Raw genomic sequence first — 18,849 nt, 5'->3', positions numbered from 1 at the left:
GCAGTCTGTGCATAGTGGGGCCTAAGGGAAACAGAGTCCAGCACTGGCTAAGTCTCTTGGACTGTACTGAAAGTCCACCTTGGGCTTCCTGGCCAGGCAGATGCAAACCTCTCCCTCTTCCGAGGAGTAGGATATGATGCGGGAATGCACAAAGTGAGGGAGTCGGAAATAGGGGGAAAATTAAAGAAAGCAAAAAAACCCAAGCCCGGAACTCAGAGCAGCCAAGGCCAAGAGCTCACATCTACTGAGGTCTGAGTGTTTGTGTCCCCCCAATTTCACAGGCTGAAAACCTAATCTCAGACAGTGATGGTGTTAGGAGGTGGGGTCTTTGGGAAATGCTTCGTCCTGAGGGTGGAGCCCTCCTGAGGGATCAGTGTCCTTATAAAAGAGACCCCAGAGAGCCCCGACTCCCTTCCTCACGTGCGGACACAGCAAGGAGGGCTAGCTGTGAATCAGGAAGACACCCAAACTGCCGTCAGCTTCATTTTGGACTTCCCAGCCTCCAGAACTGTGAGCAGTAGCCTTCTGCTAACCCAGTCTGTGGTATTCTGTTACAGTAGCTGGAACAGCCAGAAACACCAGCCAACGGGGGTGCCACGGCACGTGGAGGATGCCTTCGGCTCCGGGCTGAACCTGACACAGCAAGAGCCCAGCCAGGTGCCTCCTGGCTGCCCACGGCCTCCCCTCAGGGCGCCCGGGTGCGGCGGGGCGGGGGGCCCGGGAGCAGGTCCGGTGCACTCGGTGGGTGACTGAGCGCCAGCTGGCTGCTCTGTGTTACCATGCAGAGCACAACAGGGGGGCACTCCGCCCCTGATGCCCCCCCCCCCAGGTCCTGTAGACCCCGGCCTGTCCGTTACAGCCGGGGGGGGGGGGGGGCACGCCCACGGGGCTGCCGGAGGAGGCGGTGTTCCTTGTGCCTGAGCGCCAGGTGTCTGGGGGATGGGAGGGCCAGGCTTCAGATGAGAGCTCCTGGCAGGGAAATGGGTTTGGATCTGTCTCCGCATTTTCCGGCTGCTTTCCTCCAGTTGCAGCTGACATGCTCTCAAGTGGCATCCCACCCAGCGGATGGTGACTCTTCTCACATGAGCAGAACTTCATCATTATTTTGAAGTACACGTTCAACAAGTCAGAGCATCATGATTTGGGAATGTTTCGTATGGGTATGAAATCTATTTTCGCTGTTACAAACTAAACATTGTATTGGTCAACTAAAGAAAAGAAGGGCTGTTAGAGTCTTCATGGAAAATTTTGTTGCAAATCTTTGCGAAACTGTAAACATGGTGTAAGTTTATTTTTAGCACCCTCTGGTGTGAACAGGGTTTCTAAAAAACGTGAGGATCTCATCACATAGCCTATCAGGAAATGTCTGGGATTGTTTGGAATATAAAAACAGGTATGAAAAATATATATTCAGAGAAGTAATGTCAAAGGTCTTATTAAAATTTTAAAAGATTTTAATTAGAAGTTTTATTCCAACCTCTAAAACTTTCATATTTACCATGTTCATATCCTGATTATGTTGCCAGTTCGCACTTAAGAGTTTTGACTTCTGCATGCGGAAATTGTTGGTTTCGTGCAGTTCATTTATTATTTTCATAAAGGTGTCTGTCTTCTTTTGGGCTGCTCTAACAAGATTCTAGAGTCCCGGCTGCTTAAACCACATTTCTTTCTCACGTCCTGGAGACTGGCAAGTTCAAGGTCAGGAGGAGGTAGATGGGCAGATGTGGTGTCTGGTGAGAGACCACTTCCCAGGTTGTGGCCAGCTGTCTCCTGGCTGTAACCTCACACGGCAGAAGAACAGAAGGGAGAGAAGCAAGCTCTCTCGTGATGCTCATAAGGGCACTGATCCCATTCGTGAGGGCTCCACCCTCATGACCTAGTCACCTCCAAAGGCCCCACCTCCAGATATGGTCACCTTGGGGTTAGAATTTCAACATACAAATTTTGAGGGCGCACACACATTCAGTCCATAGTAGTACTGGAACTTTATTACAGGTGCACAGTATAAAATAATGATTCTATGCATTCTTCCAGTACTGTTATGGATTCCTCTTACGATCTTTAAAAGTTTGATCCATTTGGAATTTGTCCTAGTGTAGTGTGTAAATAAGGATCCAATCTTATCATTTTTCTGATGAGTTTCTAGTTTTCCTAACACTGTTGAATAATCTTTGGTTAGATGGCCTCCTTATCATTTCTAAATGCTCATTTTAATTAGGTCTGTATCTTCACTTCAGTGATCTGTCTGGTCCTTTTCCATTATCACACTGTTTTAATTACTGAGACTAAGTAAGAGTGTTTAACACCCAGAAAGGCTACTTGTCCGTACTCTTCATCTTCAGAATTTCTGATGAGATTCTTACTTTCAAATGTTTTCCTATGAGATTCAAAATTAGCTTGTCTGATTCCTAACTTTTTGATATTTTTTAAAAGATCACATTCAGTTTATAGGTTATAAAGTTGCCATGTTCATCATATCAAACCTTCTTATCTAAGAACACAGTGAATCTTCCCATTTGTTCAAGTCTTTTGGGTCCCTCAACAAAGATTTAAAGTACAGTTGACCTTTGAACAACACAGATTTGAACCACACGGGTCCACCTGTATGTGCATTTTATTTTGATAATACAGAACTGTAAATGTTTTCTCTTCCTTATCATTTTCTTAATAATATCTTTTCTCTAGCTTACTTTATTATAAGAACATGGTGCACAGTACATATAATATATAAAATATGTGTTCATCAACCATTTATGTAATGGGTAAGACTGTGGATCAACAGGAGGCTATTAGCAGTTAAGTTTTTGGGAAGTCAAAAATTCTACTGGGATTTTTGACTGCCGTGGGGGAGGACACTCTTACCTCCTCCTTCCCCTCCCCCTCTTGCTTAAGGATCAATTGTACCTTCATGTAAGTATTTGTGCATTCCTTAAGTTTACTTCTACGTATTGTACTTTTTGTTTGCTATTATAGGGTCTTTTCTTTCTTTGGGTTTTTCTTTCGTTGTATCTTCTAGCTAGTTGTTGGTATTGGCAAACTTAAAAAAAAAGATAACCGTCTGACTGGATTGTTTTGGCGATTAGAAGTGTTATGAAAGAAAACACTCACCATGTACCTTGGAACATGTCTCTTCTGACCTCTTGTCAAATAGAATCTGGATATAGACCTGATTCCTGTATTTGACTCTTATTATTAACTAATAGATTCAGATGTACCCAACATCTCTTGACTCAGGTGTTGTGTTGGACATGGTGCCAACCACATCGCCTGATCTCTGGCCTCTTGTGTGATTATTATTTTTCCATTGACAGATGAGTCACGGAAGTTGAACACTTTTCCTAATATCATTCTGCTAGTAAGTCACACATCGCCTACTAAGTTACATTCACGTCTGTAACTTTTCAGGGCTGTTCAATTCACAGACTTGCCATTGTATTTGTTTTACCTGCCCCTTGTTTTCTAAACTAGTTTTTTCCCTTTTATATACATTTTGTGTACGATTTAAAAAACCCCAGGGGGCGCCTGGGTGGCTCAGTCCTGTAGAGTATCTACCTTCAGCTCAGGTCATGGTCTCCCGGTCCTGGGATGGAGCCCCGCTTGGGGCTCCCTGCTCAGCAGGGAGTTTGCTTCTCCCTCTCCCTCTGCCCCTCCCCCACACCCCTGGTCTCCTGGGCTGTCAGGCTTTCTCTCTCAAATAAATAAATAAATTCTTAAAAAAAAATCCTTCACCTCCAATTGATACATCTCAACAACTTATCTTTTCTAATGTTTTCATCTCTGAAACAGTCAGGAATTGATTTCCTTTACAAAAACTGGGATAAATATGTTTCTCTTCCTCTCCTCCACCCCCAAACTATGTACAGTTTCATCTGCGGTATGACGTGAGATTTACATCCAAATTCATATTTTTCCAGGTTTCTGTTTCACTCTTCCAAAGGCTGTTGAAAATTGCCTCCTATAAAATAAAAAGTGGCAAGAGTGGTCATCTTGGCCCTGGGAAGAGCCACACGGTGGGAGAGCGGTGGGCAATTTCGCCACCGGCTGAAGCGGGGAAAAATAGGCCGGCCGCGCCCTCTGGTGGTGAGAACAGGAACTGTAACCACTAGCCTCTGAAACTCTCGGGGTTCCCTCCCCCACTGTCATTCTCACGTATTGGTTCTGCTTCATGCAGTGTCGATAAGTGAAGGGGAGATAGATCTGAGAGCTTCCAAAGGCTCTTAGAAGCTATTTAATGCCTTAAGTCCCTTTTGTACCATCATCAGATTGCATTTAATTTTGGTCCTTTTTTTTTCTTTCTGGTCCTACACAGGTTGGCTTGTCTCGATTTTGCAAAATAGAGAGGTTGAAAAAGATTTAAAAAAATTTCAGTGTGGCCCACCGTTTTGGCTGTCTCCCTTCCCTAAATACACGTGGTGTGGAGCATGAGGATCTGGTTTCTGGCCTCTCCAGTAGTGGGATTTTGGGCAAGTCCCTTCCCCTCTTGGGCGTCAGTTTTCTCATCTTTAGATAATTTCTGAGGGCCTTTCCAGATCCAGATGTTGATGTGTATGTATTTTCAGATAATGAGCTGCCTTGAGCAGCAGTCCTCCCGTCCGCTGCCCTACTGGCCCCACGGGTGGGGCTGCCTTCCTTGGGTCAGTCCCAGCAGGGCAGGAGGGTCCCTTTGGTATAGCCTCACCCAGCTCTGGGACCCCTCCTCCCATCCAGGGTTAGGACCCTCATTGCTGTGGTCCTGGGCTTGAATTTTTATGTGGCCTCTGACTTTCACTTGCTGTGCAGCTAAGGCTACAGCCTTACTTCTGTAAACTCTCATGCTCTGTAATGCAGATTACAGAGTAGTCTGGAAAATGGACAGTGTTGTGGAGAAATCACAGCACAGAGAGGGCTCTGCCTTTATTAATGTACTTTGTTTTTTTATTGAATATTGACTCTGTGCCTGGCAGTGCTCTGACCATGAGCAATTCCAATGAGAGCAAGTAACTGATGATCAAGCGCGACTTTGGAGCAGACACAGCCGGGCACTGAGACTGCGCAGTTGGAAGGCTGCAGAGGAGTAAAGTCGACGGAGCCTGCCATCTGGTGGCGGGACAGAGCGGTATCCATAGGAGGTGCTTCGGGCCGCGTCTGCCCCAAGAAACAGGGCGCAAAGGGACCGAAGAGCTGGCTTTTAATGTCTGACACACAGAAACAGGAGGATCGAGTGGATTTTAAATGAAAGCTGTTTTGCCTTTGTATGGATTGATTTCTTTCCGCCCTGTAATCTATTTAAACTCGGTCTCTATGAAAGGCCAAGGTTATTTATTTATTGAATAATTATGAGACATAATAAGGGCTAAGGCCCATCCTCCAGGATGTGGCACAGGGTCACAACAAAGCGGTTCACTGTTTTGAAAGAGAAGCAATATAATAGCATTTTATGGCACTTACTTGTTTTCACCTGCCCTCTCCTCTTCCTCATGTCAAGTGTGAGTGTGCACACATTACAGGGTGTTGGAGAGTAGGAAAGCTGTGGGATGGCTGTCAAGAGACCCACGTTCTTGTTTGGGCTCTGTCACTAACTTAGTGATAGGCTTATGGCTTCATTATGTCACTAGGACTGTGGAAGCTTGATTTTATTTATTATTAATTATTACTAGGAATAATAATAATATATATATATATATTTTTTTTTTTTGAGAGAGAGAGAACACAAGTAGGGAGGGGCAGAGGGAAAGGGAAAGGCAGAGAGAGAGAGAAAGAATCTGAAGCAGGCTCCATGCCCCCCGAGGAGCCCAACTCCAGGCTTGATCTTATGACCCTGAGATCACGACCAGAGCCAAAATCAAGAGTCGGATGCTTAACCAACTGGGCCACCCAGTGGCGCCTGTGGAAGCTTGATTTTAAAACTGATCATCATTTCATTACCATCAATGTATTTGTAAACTCAAATGTATTCCAAGTCCTACAAATCAACAATAAAATAACAAACGGCCTAATGAAAAATTCGCAGAAGATTTGAACAGGCTCTCCAGATGGCCAACAAGCAAGTGAAAAGATGCTGGATATCGTGCTTATGAGAAAAATGCAAATTACATGCAAATTACAAATCAACAATAAAATAACAAACGGCCCAATGAAAAATTCGCAGAAGATTTGAACAGGCTCTCCAGATGGCCAACAAGCAAGTGAAAAGATGCTGGATATCGTGCTTATGAGAAAAATGCAAATTACATGCAAATGAGACACCGCCACATATCCAGCAGAATGGTTGAAGTTGGAAAGACTGACAACGCTAAGTGTTTGTGAAGATAAAGGGCCAACCGAACTCTCACGCATTGCTGATGAGAATTACACTGGTATAGCCAGTTTGGAAACTATCAGTTTTTACTAAGAAATCAGTATTAACCAAAAATTGGAAACAAACCAAATGCCCATCAGCAGGAGAATAGATAAATAAATTGTGGTACATACACAATAATAAAAAAGAATGAACTACTGTTACATGTAACATAATGGATGAATTTCACAAACCTTAGGTTGAACGAAAGAAATTAGGTTCGTAAGACTGCATGTAGTATGATTCTCTGGACCTCAAGTTCAACCACAGGCAAAACTGATGGATGGTAATAGAATTGAGAATGGTGGTTACCTCTGGTGGGGTTACTGACTGAGAATGGGCATGAAGGAATCTTCTGGGGGGTGATGGAATTATCCTATATCCTGATCTGGGTGTGGTTCCATAGGCTGTGTATTACATATGCACACATATGTGTATATATGTTATATATACACACACACGTATGTATAGATGTACACACATATCTATAGATATTAGCGTATCCCGGCACCTTTCCTTCAAAACAATTGCCATTTTGTGATTATTGATTTGTTTATTTATTTACTTTTGGTTTATTACTTCTACTATGCTATAAATTCAAAGGGAACAGAGATTACCTTTCCCCCCACCCCCACCCTTTTTTTGGGTGCCTGTTCACATAGTAGCCATGAATTATCTATTTGTTAGATGAATAAGTGAATACAAAAAAAAAAAAGAAGAAATGAATGAATTTTTGCATTCTGGGATGCTACATTCTTGCCCTGAAAGAAATACACATAACTCAGAATTGCATAGAATGGTCAGGAGTTGTGTTTGTAAGGAACATTGCTTTTTTGAATGAATAAAACTGTCATTTATTAAGCATCTAATATGCGTCAGGCCCTGTGTTTTACAAATGCGTCCTTTAAGCCGCAGAAGAATCCTTTGGCATCGTATTGTTATCATAAAGAGGGAGAAGCAGCTGAGATTATAGAAGGGCACCTTCTCCAAAGTCACATTGGGAGGGTCAGGAAGGGAGGCGTACGGGGCTGACTCGGCTACCCCACTTCCCACTCTTGTCTTTTACCCGTTGGTCTACGTGCATCCTGCCTCTGATAGTCCTGGAAGAGACGTCCCAGGAGCCTTGTGGCTGGCTGGAGCAGGAGCTCGCCGAGGGCAGCGTTTGGGGCTCTCTCCTCCCCACATCCTCCACAGACTAGGGCATGTGCCTACGCCTAGTAGTTGCCCAAAAAATGTTTGAGGAGTGAATGAAAGAACAGTGCTGATATTAATGGATATCACTGAATGTTGTCATCTGTATACTTACTCATCTTTCATAAACACATCTAGATTGTAAGGGCAGACATCCTGACCCAGGCTTCTGTGGGCTCTTGGCATTTAGGGTGGCACTCGCCCAGAGTTCCCCCGTGGGCCAAGGCAGCTGAAACGTTCTATAGAGCAGGAGGCGGCAAACCTGAGCCCTGTGGGCCGAATCTTACCCACCACTTATTTTTATAATTAAAACTTTATTGAAACATGCCTGTTTTCATGACGCAAGGACAGAATTGAGTAGCTGTCACTCAATAATTTGCTCCCGAGCCCTTGATAGAAAATGTTCACTAACTCTTGAAGTTCAGATTCTCTTTATGGAGTTAACTTGCCTTGGGCACTTTGGGATGAGCTTTGCTTAGAGCGGGTTAGTAGGTGGGCTAGGAAAGAGAAAGAAGTTGGCAGCAAAGAAAAGGATGTGAAATTCCAAATACCAGCATCATCTGCCTCATAGCTTGTTCATTATCGCCCTGAACTTACACGCACAACCAAAGGCAAGGATCTCGGGAGTGGAGTCAGGGGGTGCAGATGTTCCCTAAGCCTGACCTATAGCTCCCTTGTCTTCCTGGGGGAGATGGTGGGCTTGGCCATGGTGCTGCCCCTCTCTTTCTTGACTTGTCCTAGGGTAACGGAGTCTGAATCCTGAAAAGAGCTCAACAGATCGGCTTGAGAGACCAAATCTAATAACACAAAGTCGAAGTGGAATAAATGTGAGGGTGTGTCCTTAGATTAAAAAAAAAAAGTGACACAAGTATCCATTTTGGGAGGATAAAGATTAATGACAGCATCCAAGAAAAAGAGTAAGTGGCTTTTGTGGACAAAAAATTTATTTATTCACATTATAGTCAGTGATGTGACTCTCAGAAAGTGAATTGGGCTTCAGGCCACATTTGTGGGATTTGGGAATTTAGAGTTCAGATGAGTCTCCTGGTTTCTCTCTGCTGGCCAGCACAGGCCTGGAATATTGTGCTTTCAAATGAACTAGAGCACAGCGGGAACGGGACCAGAGGTGTGACGCTCCAGGGTTGGCGATCAATCACTGCCCTTACACCCACTGGTCCTGAGTGGGGTCTGGGTTAAGGAGACACAAGCCAGAAGCCACCTGAGGTCTGGAATAGTCAAGATGTTGTCACTTTGGCATGTGGTCATGAGCACTGCGTACCGTAACTTCGCACTAGGGTTGGTGCTGCTTGGGACATACACAGCTCTTGAGCATTTGGGGCGGGGGGGGGGGGGGACTTAAGGAACTGTTACCCCTGGCAGCTCTGTGATGGCTCAGTTGCTCTTGTCCTTGGAAGCCCACGCCTGGGCTCTGTAAGATGAGCTGGCAGGTTTTGTAATTTGAAGGAAAAACTGCTCACATGCCCAAATCAAACTACCAGCAAATGTAGAAGGCACTCTTATCCCACCAGGTTGATTCAAGACAACGTCCTGTCTTAGGGAGTCAGAACCTCTCTGCTGGTGGCTCGTGGACAAGACTTGGGCAGCACAGGCTGCCACCTGGATTTTGTGGGTAGGAGATCCCACCTGGATCCGACCGGGGCGCTCACTGCTGCTCCGTGGTTGCTCTGAACAGGAAAGAGGGCAGGGGACGAGCCTCCGCACTGCTGCGGCTGACTGTGCGTTCCAACAGGCCCTTCCTGAACCCCACGTGTCTGCTTGTGACCCCCCAGCCATGTCGCGCTCACGCACTCCTGTCTGCTTAGATGTTTGCGCATGTGCCCAGCATAAACGGACTTTTATCGTGGAGGATGGAGACACGCGATCCCTGCCGTCGGGGGACACTTAAGACGCCTGTGCTGTTCTGTTGGGACTCCGAGCACCCACAAGGAGGGAGAGGCTGACTAGTCTTGCTAATGGAATTCGTCCTCTCTTAGGGTCTGGCACAGTCCCGGTGATGGTGGATGTAGAGCGATGACAGCAGCATGACTGGTTCTGTCGTGCAGGGCGCGGGCTCCACAACTGCACTGCTCATCTCTGGCCCCGCCCATGACTCTCAGGCTCTTGGCCCAGTGGGGAGCGCGAACCGGGTCTCAGGAGGACTTCACGGAGGCAAGTTTAATGCAAGCCTTTCCCCCCCCTTCCCCCTTTTTCACCTCCTCTCGCCACCGCACCAAGAATGCTTTTTCCCAGTGTGGTTTTGGTGATCTTGAGATGGCAAAATTGGGAATTGGGTGGTGAGAGAAAAGACGAGAAGACTCAAGGTGGTTAAGTTAAGCTGGGAATAAGGGCCAAGGAGAGAGAGTTCTGCTGCCTGGGCTGGCAAGACGAGTCTCAAGTTGGGCTTCCAGAGTTGGAGCTACTTGTGCATCGTGGGCACAGAAGGGTACAGGAACTGGCTTTTGGGAAGAGTTGCTGTGGCTCAAGCTCTGGACCCCTTTGATGCCAACTCAGCACATGGGACTGGGATTTTACTGTCATTATTATCTGACAGATAATTACCCCTTTCTTTCTTTCTTTCTTTCTTTCTTTCTTTCTTTCTTTCTTTCTTTCTTTCTTTCTCTTCCTTTTTCTTTCTTTCTTTCTCTCTCTCTCTCTTTCTTCTCTCTCTCTCTCTTCTTTCTTTCTTTCTTTCTTTCTTTCTTTCTTTCTTTCTCTCTTTCTCTTTCTTTCTTCTTTCTTTCTTTCTTTCTTTCTTTCTTTCTTTCTTTCTTTCTTTCTTCCCTCCCTCTCTCTCTCTCTTTCTTTCTTTCTTTCTTTCTTTCTCCCTCCCTCCCTCCCTCCTCCCTTCCTCCCTCCCTCCTCCCTCCCTCCCTCCTCCCTCCCCCCTCCTTCCCTCCCTCCCCCCTTCCTTCCTTCCTTCCTTCCTTCCTTCCTTCCTTCCTTCCTTCCTTCCTTCCTTTTAAATATGTGACTTCTGAAGAGATAGCCCAAGTGGGAGCACAGAATTGCTGATGTACTTTCTACTTTCATTCCAGCTGGGTTAGCTGTCTCTGCCCGAACTAGTTTTTCTAGAATTTTCTCTATGCCACATAAGGCATACCAGATTTGCAATATGCCCTATAGCTCACCTCCACTTTGACTTCAAAGCTTCGTGTGTCAACAGCACAGTATTGTACACTTGAGATGTGCCAAGAGGGTGGATCTTAAGTGTTCTCACCACACACACACACACACACACACACACGCACACACACACACGCTAACTGTGTGACATGATAGATATGTGCGTTAGCTTGTTTCATTAAATCATCGGGTCGTATACCTGAAATATATTCAATTTTAAATTGTCAGTTATGCCCAGATAAAGCTGGGGAATAGCTTCTTGTGCCAGAGGAAAGCCTGCAGGTCACTTCGTGGATTACCTTACACTCTGTCAGCTCATGTTATGACTACTTAGGTTTCTATCTCTCCAAATAATCTGAGCATTTGAGGTTAGGGACCACCTTATCCTTCTTTGTGTCTTCTCCAAGGGAAGTCTGGGGAATGTTCAGTAAGGGGAAAAATGTTGGTTTTCATAGCAAAGATTATTTTATTTGCAAATCCTCTCCTGGGCTTAGCTCTCCTCATTGTGTGTGTGTAAAAAGATGTGAATAAAGAAGGGATTCTATCTGCCCCAAAGAAAATGCAAATACCCTTTTGATAGCCTGTTTTGGGTTGACCAGTGTTGCCCTCAAATTCTGTCCACTTGGAACTTTGAAATGTGGTCTTATTTCCAAATTTGTAGATGTAATTAGTTGAGATAATGTCATCCTGGATCAGGGCCAGCTTTAAATCCAATGACTGGTATCTTCATAGGGGTCATGTAAAGATACACAGGCATACACAGATGAGGGAGAAGAAAGTGTGAAGACAGAGACAGAGACTGAAGTGATGTTGTGCTAAGCCAAAGAGAGCCAAGGATTGCCAATAACCACCAGGAACTTGGAAGATACAGAAAAGGATTTTTCTCTAGAAACTTCAGAGGGAATACGGCCCTGCCAATACCTTGATTTTGGACTTCTAGCCTCTAGAACTGTGAGAAAACAAATGTCTAGTGTTTTAAGCCACCTAGTTTGTGGTAATTTTTATGGCAGACCTAGACCCGAAACATAGCCAAAACTTTAAACCTCCAAGTTTGATTCTGGAAAAAGAACTTTAGAGTAAGGGGATGGTGTTGGGAGCAGGGTCTGATTGTTCCTGAGCTCTGCTCTCCCTTTGCGTGTGTAGATGGAGACCTGTTTTGGTTCCTACTGCCACTGCTGTCCTGGCTTCACAGTGTTATGGGTAGCGTTCAGGGTCAGGGTCAGGTGTGCTGGGGTAATTCTGTTCATTATCTTATTTAATGTGAAAACAACTGTATGATAAGATACCAGCAAAAGTTCTCCGCATCCTTCAGATTTCTTGATTTCCAGTAACGTATATTAACTCTGGACATTTTTAAGCCTAAGGGGAATGCACTAGAGAGATATCTGGGCCTTATAGAAAAGGCTGGGAACATGGCCATAAACAAAGGATCCCTGAAGGGTGGCTGTGCTGGAGCAGGGTCCTGAAGCAGTCTGCTGCGCTAGGATGAACCAGTTTCCCACTGGCACTGATGTAGTGGGATTGTTTACTCAAGTTCAGTGCCTGGGAACAGACATCTGATTTGCTAAGCCTAAGTCATGGACTTCCCCATGGCTGCCCTGTGATGTGGAGAGCAAAGATGAGTATTTTTGGCTTCCACAATGCAGGTGGCCACTCCCTTGAAGGTTATACCCGTGGAGCCATGAGATGAGTACAACATGGCTTTTATGTGTGATAAATCAGTATGCTCGTTTATTTCATATGTGGGTTTTCAGCAAGAATGACTGAATGTTCCAGTCTCGTCTAAGCTTCCCTGAAGAACATCAAAGGCAGTGTCGTGTGTCTCTGCTGGCATCCCATTGTCCAAGTTCAAGCAGTCTCTCACCTCAGGCTGGGATGATCATGGTTTTGGGAACCACAAGAAAAGGGTGGAGATCTTTAGCCATTATTCTGGGTTGTGGACCCTTCTGAAATGTGGTGAAAGAATATTTGCCTTTTCCTTTCACCTGGTTTTCTTTTTGTATTTCCTGCTTTTATGTGAATTTCATTGCATTTATATTACATTGTGAGCTTTTGCACCCACCTCTCCTTTTCTTTTGGTTAGGGGGTGGGTTTAGTTAGCAAATACAGGTAGCCCAACACCACAGAACCTCTCTAGATGTAACCCAAAGGACTCGCTAAAATACAGAAGCCCGAGGAGGCCAGCCCTGTGGACTCCTGAAGATTTCTGGTTTTTCTTTTTTGTTGGAATGTTGAAGATTAAAGTGGGTGAGTCTGAACAGGCAGGACTTCCAGAAAGAATGAAGCCCTGCTTAGCATTCCAGTGCAGACATTCCGCTGTGTTTCCCTCAGACACGTCCTTGGAGGAGGGAAACCCTGACACTCAGCTGCTGTCCTTTCTCCTGAGCAGTTAAGGACAAAGGTCTTGATGAAGCTCTGCAGCATCAGCCCCTGGGCGGGGACACTGGAGGGAGAGCAAGGAAGAGCCGCTGGAACAGCGCTGCCCCACAGACAGCTGGAAGTTTCGGTGTGGGCATGGTCGGTGTGTGGAATCTTAGGGCAACCTTGATCTTGAAACTTCAGAGCCGCTGAGTAGAGTCAGGAATGCAATGTACCACCAAGAGCATTACAGCTTTAAGCCATTGGAAGAGTTTTGAGGGGCCTGCTGTTCCATGGATCTAGCTGGATTCTTGACTCCTTGTTGGACCACAACCTACAATCCCTACAAACTACAATGAATACTTCCAGCTCGATTCCTACACACATAATTGGGAGGTGGTATAGATTGACAGTAAAGACACTGGATCAAGACTGTCTGGGCTCAAACCCACAACTAACTCACTCTTAGTGATTGTGTGACTTTGGAAAAGTTGCAGAATTGGAGCAAAAAAGCTTTTGTGGTGAGAGTGAAGTGATTTAATATACGTGACCCCCTTAAAAGTGTGACTGGCACAGAGTCAGCTGTGGTGATACATCATCTCCTTGGGCCTGTGGCCATGTGTCTATCAACTCAATTTAAACTCGAAATAAGAATTAGTGATTGGGGATGGGAGGGCAGAAAAAAGAATAGGAGATGCATTTTGCCACAGTGCCCCTTCACAAAACACCTCTGGAATTTTGCCAGTAAGTTGGTGAGAATCTGCCCCTCCTTTGCTACCCATGGCTTGTCAATGATCTTTACACACAGAGTGGGGATTTTGTCCTTTTAGCCATTCATATATCCTTTTAATTGGACCCACGAGGTGAGGGTCATGGCTCTTTGACCTGAGGGGGGATATTTTTCTTCATTTTTGTGCAACAAGACAATATGTTGTGACAGAACGCTACCCATTTCCATCCCACCCTGCAACCGAAGAAGCACCTGCCTTTAAGCGCGGTGCAAGTACGAATTTCTACTCCATCATTTCCAAACAATCCATTCCCTGAAGGAAAAAAAAAACATGGAAAAGAAAAATCAGGCTTTAGGGGGCTAGGAGAAATCCTAGACCTGCCCTCTCTTCCTGGTGGGTGGCTCATGATTTTGCTATCGACCATCTGCATCCTGTTCTCTCACCTCTTATCCTTTCTCAGTGAGGGCTGCCACATCTAAGGCTAATCAGAGGAGGTTAAGGGAAATAGGAATTTGGGTAGCTCAACAATGATGGGTGTGTCATGAAAATTGGCTCCTCTCTCTCAAGCTTGGGTAGACCCTCAGGATGTGGCAACCGAGGAGTTGGGCAGGGGCTGAAGACCATTAACTCACGTCTCATCCCTAGCCTGCTGGTCCACCTGCTATGGGTGTCCCCCTGCTGGTCTTAAGCCCATAAGGGATTTTAAGGGCCTGTGTCCTCAGAAGACCCCCACTTTCATGATCAGACCTGTGCCCACCATCTTACCTGAAGGCAGTGAGATCAACAGGAGAAAGAGTAATCCAGACAGGGAGTGCCTCATCGCTTGAGAGGGCATAGAACTGGAACTTTCTGGGGTTGGCTGCCTGGGAGATTCCTTTATAGAGCTGGACAAGGCTGGGTGGGGCTGGACACTGACCTCATTCTACTTGGAAGGGCACCCAGGGGAGACAGACTTCTTCGGGGTTAGAGGAAGAAGTGTCCCTGGTCCTGTCTGTGCTACTTCCGCTTCTACAACTCTTGGGACAGGAAGGAACTCAGTCAAGGCTGAACAGGTGCAGACACCAGGCATCTTCATGCCCAGGCCCAAATATTTACCCCATAACTTTGCGTGTATGATAGAAAAGTGGCAGGAAAAGTGTCTACTTTCTTTCTACTTTGTTTCTCCTTTCTTTTGGAGTCCCACTGAGAACACAGGAGACCACACAAGTGATGTTATAAACAGGGGGCTTAGTTTAAGACCAGAAAGGATGTGAACAAGAACTTGTTCACTGTGTTTCAAGAAACAAAGGGTCTCAAGGTGCCAATGTTGGTCTGCCCCAAGAGTTAGGTAGGGGCTCAGACATAGCAGAGAAGGGATAGCCTTCTCTTTGGGTAGCAGATTTTTTCACCTGGCTAGAGGCAGATGGTGCAGGGAACCTGTCATCCAGAAAAATTCACTGAGGGGCTTCATTTTCCAAATGACTAGTATGAAATGTTGCGTAGCATTTGGGAACTTTGAGGGTTCTAGGAAAGGTATTCTTCCTGGAATAGGTGGGTTGGAACTCTCTTCTGGTCTCTCACAGGAAGAGCCAGATCAGTGCGGAGTTCAAGGTTGGATGCCCAGTGTTCAGAGCAGAGCAGGACACCACTTCCCCGGAGCTATAGGGACGCAGCTCTGGGGAAGGGTCATTAGGTCTGTTTTCCCTGGAGTGGTGGGTGGAGGACCAAAAGCTGAGAAGACACTTACTTTGGTTATATTCTTGCCCTTTGAGGCAGGCTTGTACCCAAGTAGCCCCCGACCGTAGGATTCTGAGTCTGTAAAGTGGCAGTGGAGCATAATTTTATCGGTTATGCTCCATTTTGCAGTCACATGTCCTTGGATAAATTATTGAGCATCTCTGAGCTTCAGCTTCCTCTTCTCAAAAGTGCATTGTAAAAGGGTTTTCTGAGGACGACAAATTACAAAGTGCATTGCACTCATTCTGGTAGAAACTAGGTTATTCATTTCCTTCTCTTCTTCCCCCTCTCCCCCTCCACTACCAGTATCACCACAACAACCACCTTCTCCTCCTTCTCTTTCCCTCCTCCTCCTTCTTCATGATTAAATTACACCATTATAGCTGTGTTTCTTTCTTTTTTTGCACACTTCCTCCAAGAGATCTCTTAGTGAATGCAAAAAGTAGCCAGGAGAATTTTATTCTGGGTTCCAATAATGTGAGTTGTTGAGAGCACCACTGGGGCTTAGCATGGGAGTGGGGGAGAGGAAGGGTGCTAGTGGACTGGAAGTAAGTAGTTCAATACTAGATCAGGGCTGAGGGTTCCCTTGGATGACTCCATGGAAGACTCCCAGGAGACTCTGCACGGGGCATATAATTCCTGCCATAGAATAGAGGCCATAGCCTGACCATCTGCCGCCAAGACACAGTGAGGACTCAGTGGTGCCTTCTCGTTCTTTTAGAGATGGAGGACACAAGGCTTGAATGGCTGAATGGGCTTGCACAAAGGAAAAAAGCAAGTGGTGAGCTGTGCTTGCATAAAATATTCAGCTCTTTTGATTTTCAGTTCAGAACTCTTTCCTTCTCTATGTATTTTAAGTTGACCAGTTGTGCATTTGGAAATATGGAAAGTATGGACCTAACATTTTCCAAATAGTTCTGAACCCCTCCTATACCTGTTTCTGGAAAAGCAGACCTACAATGAATTTGGAGATTAGCATGTGTGCAGGATGGGCCCTTTCCTTTCCACCTGTGTGTCCTGATTAAATCACCATCCCAACTTCCGGGCAGGAGATTTTCCTAACTGTGTTCCCACCTTTTGCCTGATGTCTTTTTGGGGAAAAGTGACAGGGATACACAAGCAGCTGTATTCTCTCCCCTTTAATATTGCTCTGTTGGTGCTTTCTTTTTTTTTTTCTTTTCATAGAATTTTGGTGCTCTCTGTATCATGTCTGCCTTCAAGGAAAAAAAAAAAAACCCAACCACAATGACTATACTTCTTATGCTATGATAAATTAACCCTTTGAAGGAGCAAGCCTCTTCCCCAGCTGCCTCATTCACTAATCACACAGTTCCTGAGTGCAATGACTTCACTGCTTTGTTTTTCTCTACGTGCAAGTTTATGTTCACCCACGGCTCTTATTTTTAAACTTTAAAAATAAATCACTGTTAAATGATGAAATTTAATACACATAAAGAAAAATAAGCAAATCATGTGCGTAGCTTAGTGGCAGAACATATAGCAAACACCGTGTAACCACCACTTAGATCAAGAAAATAGACCTTTCCCAGCATCACGGAAGGTCCCAGGGAACCCTTAAGTGACCACAGCCCGCTGCCTCCCCCACAAGGCAACCGCTGCTCTGACCCAGATCATCATCGCTTTTTTGCCTTGCTCTATGGTTTTCCCTTCAGTGTGCATCACTAAATAGGGCGTTTTTTTTTTTTTTAAGATTTTATCTATTCATTAGAGAAAGAGAAAGAGTGCAGAAGTGGGGGAAGGGGCAGAGGGAGAGGGAGGGAGAAGCAGGCTCCCCGCTGAGCAGGGAGGCAGACGTGTGGGCTCTATCCCAGGACCCTGACATCATGACCTGAGCCGAAGGCAGATGCATAACTGACTGAGCCACCCAGGCAGCCCAAATAGGGTGATTTAATTTGCTTCTTTTTGACCTATCTATAAATGGCAGCACAAAAGTATTATTTGTGGCTGGCTTCCTTCTTTATCATGTTTTTAAGATTTGTCTGTGTTTCTGTGTGCAGCATTGATTTTCCCCTCAGTATATTGACTGCTGAATGTATTTATGACTACTGACAAGGATTTGAGTTGTTCCCATAGATTGTAAGGAGTGTTGCTGTGGACATTCTTGTTACTTAACATTCTGTGCCCGCAGGCTTGCTTTTTGGAGGATAGATACCTTGGAGTGAAATTGCTAAGTCACAGGGCATGCGTAACAACAATTTGTCCTAAATGTCAAATTGTTTAGTAAAGGGCTTTTTACTAATTTGTATATCCATCAGCAATGTGTAAGGATTTCGGTTATTCCACATCCTTAGCACAACTGGGTATTGTCAGATAACTTGATGGTTATCTAGTGGTCCCTCATGGCGGATTAATTTAATTTCCCTGATCACAACTAAGGTGGGGTATTTTTCATATGTTTATTGGTTATTTGGATTTTGTCTTTTGATAAGAGAAGTTAAAAGTCATTTCTCCATTTTTTTTCCCTATTGGTTTGTCCATTAAGAATAGTTTGTACTGTGAATATTCTTGCTATTCTGATTTTGTAATAATCAGGGCAGGCTAAGCATTCACTATATTAAGACAATTCATGTGTCCTCAGACCTAGTTCTTTCCCTAGGTCTGGTTTTAGAAATGCTGGTGATAAATCAAATTTGATTTACATGATGCATCTTATATGGGAAATGTCTGTGACTCTAGGTATTTGCTCATCCTCAAGAAATGTTGGCACAGCTAGTGTAATAACTTTTGAAGATAACCATTGCTAATTTGATGATTACCAGTTGCCACTGAATGAATTGTTGAACTACTGTGTTTTATTTTTTAGAAAAAGAAGAATAATTCGTAAATTATGCGTTGGTCCAAGATGGCAGCCTAGAAAGACCCTGAACTCACCTCTTCCTATGGACACATCAAATCTACAATTACTTATAGAAAATTCCTGCTGAAAAAGGACTGAAAACTAGCTGAACAGCTTTCTCTGCAAGGGATAAAAGGGCCACATCTAGATTGGGTAGGAGAGGCAGAGACACGGTCTCACCAAAACCCTGTCCCTGGCTCTGTGACACACAACAGGGAGAGACCTCACTCCTAAAGCCTCTCCCTGAGGAGTGAGGGATTTGTGCCCCACATTGGGCACCCCGACCCTTGAGACCTGCACCAAAGAGACCATCTCCCCAAAATATCTGGTTTTGAAAACCAGTGGGGTTTACATCCGGGGAACCTGGGGGGCTATGGGATCTGAGATAACTTCTGTGGAGAAGCTAGTGCATGGGCTCACTTGTCCCAGGAACCAGTGCAAAGACAGCAGTTTAAGAGGGGACTGGATTTTAGGTGATGCTCATTCAGTTGGTCATAGTAAAGAGTGCTGGAAGGGCAGGGGTTTGTTGAGATTCTTCTTAGGATGGAGGGGCTGGA

The 18,849-nt window shown here is 45.1% G+C and overlaps 1 protein-coding gene and 1 non-coding gene across 2 annotated transcripts; one reads left to right on the top strand and one right to left on the bottom strand.

The window, feature by feature from the left end:
* Nucleotides 1–13,858: 13,858 nt before the first annotated feature.
* Nucleotides 13,859–14,539, bottom strand: DEFB136 (defensin beta 136). Its single transcript, XM_045799385.1, has 2 exons — nucleotides 14,485–14,539; nucleotides 13,859–14,031 (listed from the first exon to the last, which is right to left on the bottom strand). Exons 1-2 carry the CDS (start codon nucleotides 14,537–14,539, stop codon nucleotides 13,859–13,861), a joined length of 228 nt encoding a protein of 75 aa, XP_045655341.1.
* Nucleotides 14,540–17,949: 3,410 nt separating this feature from the next.
* On the top strand, nucleotides 17,950–18,081 carry LOC123793593 (small nucleolar RNA SNORA72). The gene has a single exon (XR_006780039.1). It is a non-coding gene; the product is annotated as a small nucleolar RNA SNORA72 (small nucleolar RNA).
* The last annotated feature ends 768 nt before the right edge of the window (nucleotides 18,082–18,849 follow it).

Source organism: Ursus americanus, chromosome 13 (assembly GCF_024610735.1).
Source record: "Ursus americanus isolate L20-20 chromosome 13, mUrsAme1.1.p, whole genome shotgun sequence".
Lineage (NCBI taxonomy): Eukaryota > Metazoa > Chordata > Mammalia > Carnivora > Ursidae > Ursus > Ursus americanus.
The sequence above is the reverse complement of the archived record's forward strand: the minus strand, read 5'-3'. Positions and strand labels throughout refer to the sequence as shown.

Bases quoted from the DNA above. Each gene is read 5' to 3' on its own strand.
- DEFB136 (XM_045799385.1), bottom strand. From the start codon at position 14,539: ATGAGGCACTCCCTGTCTGGATTACTCTTTCTCCTGTTGATCTCACTG. The intron at 14,032-14,484 runs GTAAGATGGTGG...TTTTTCCTTCAG, and splicing joins GTTGATCTCACTGCCTTCAG to GGAATGGATTGTTTGGAAAT.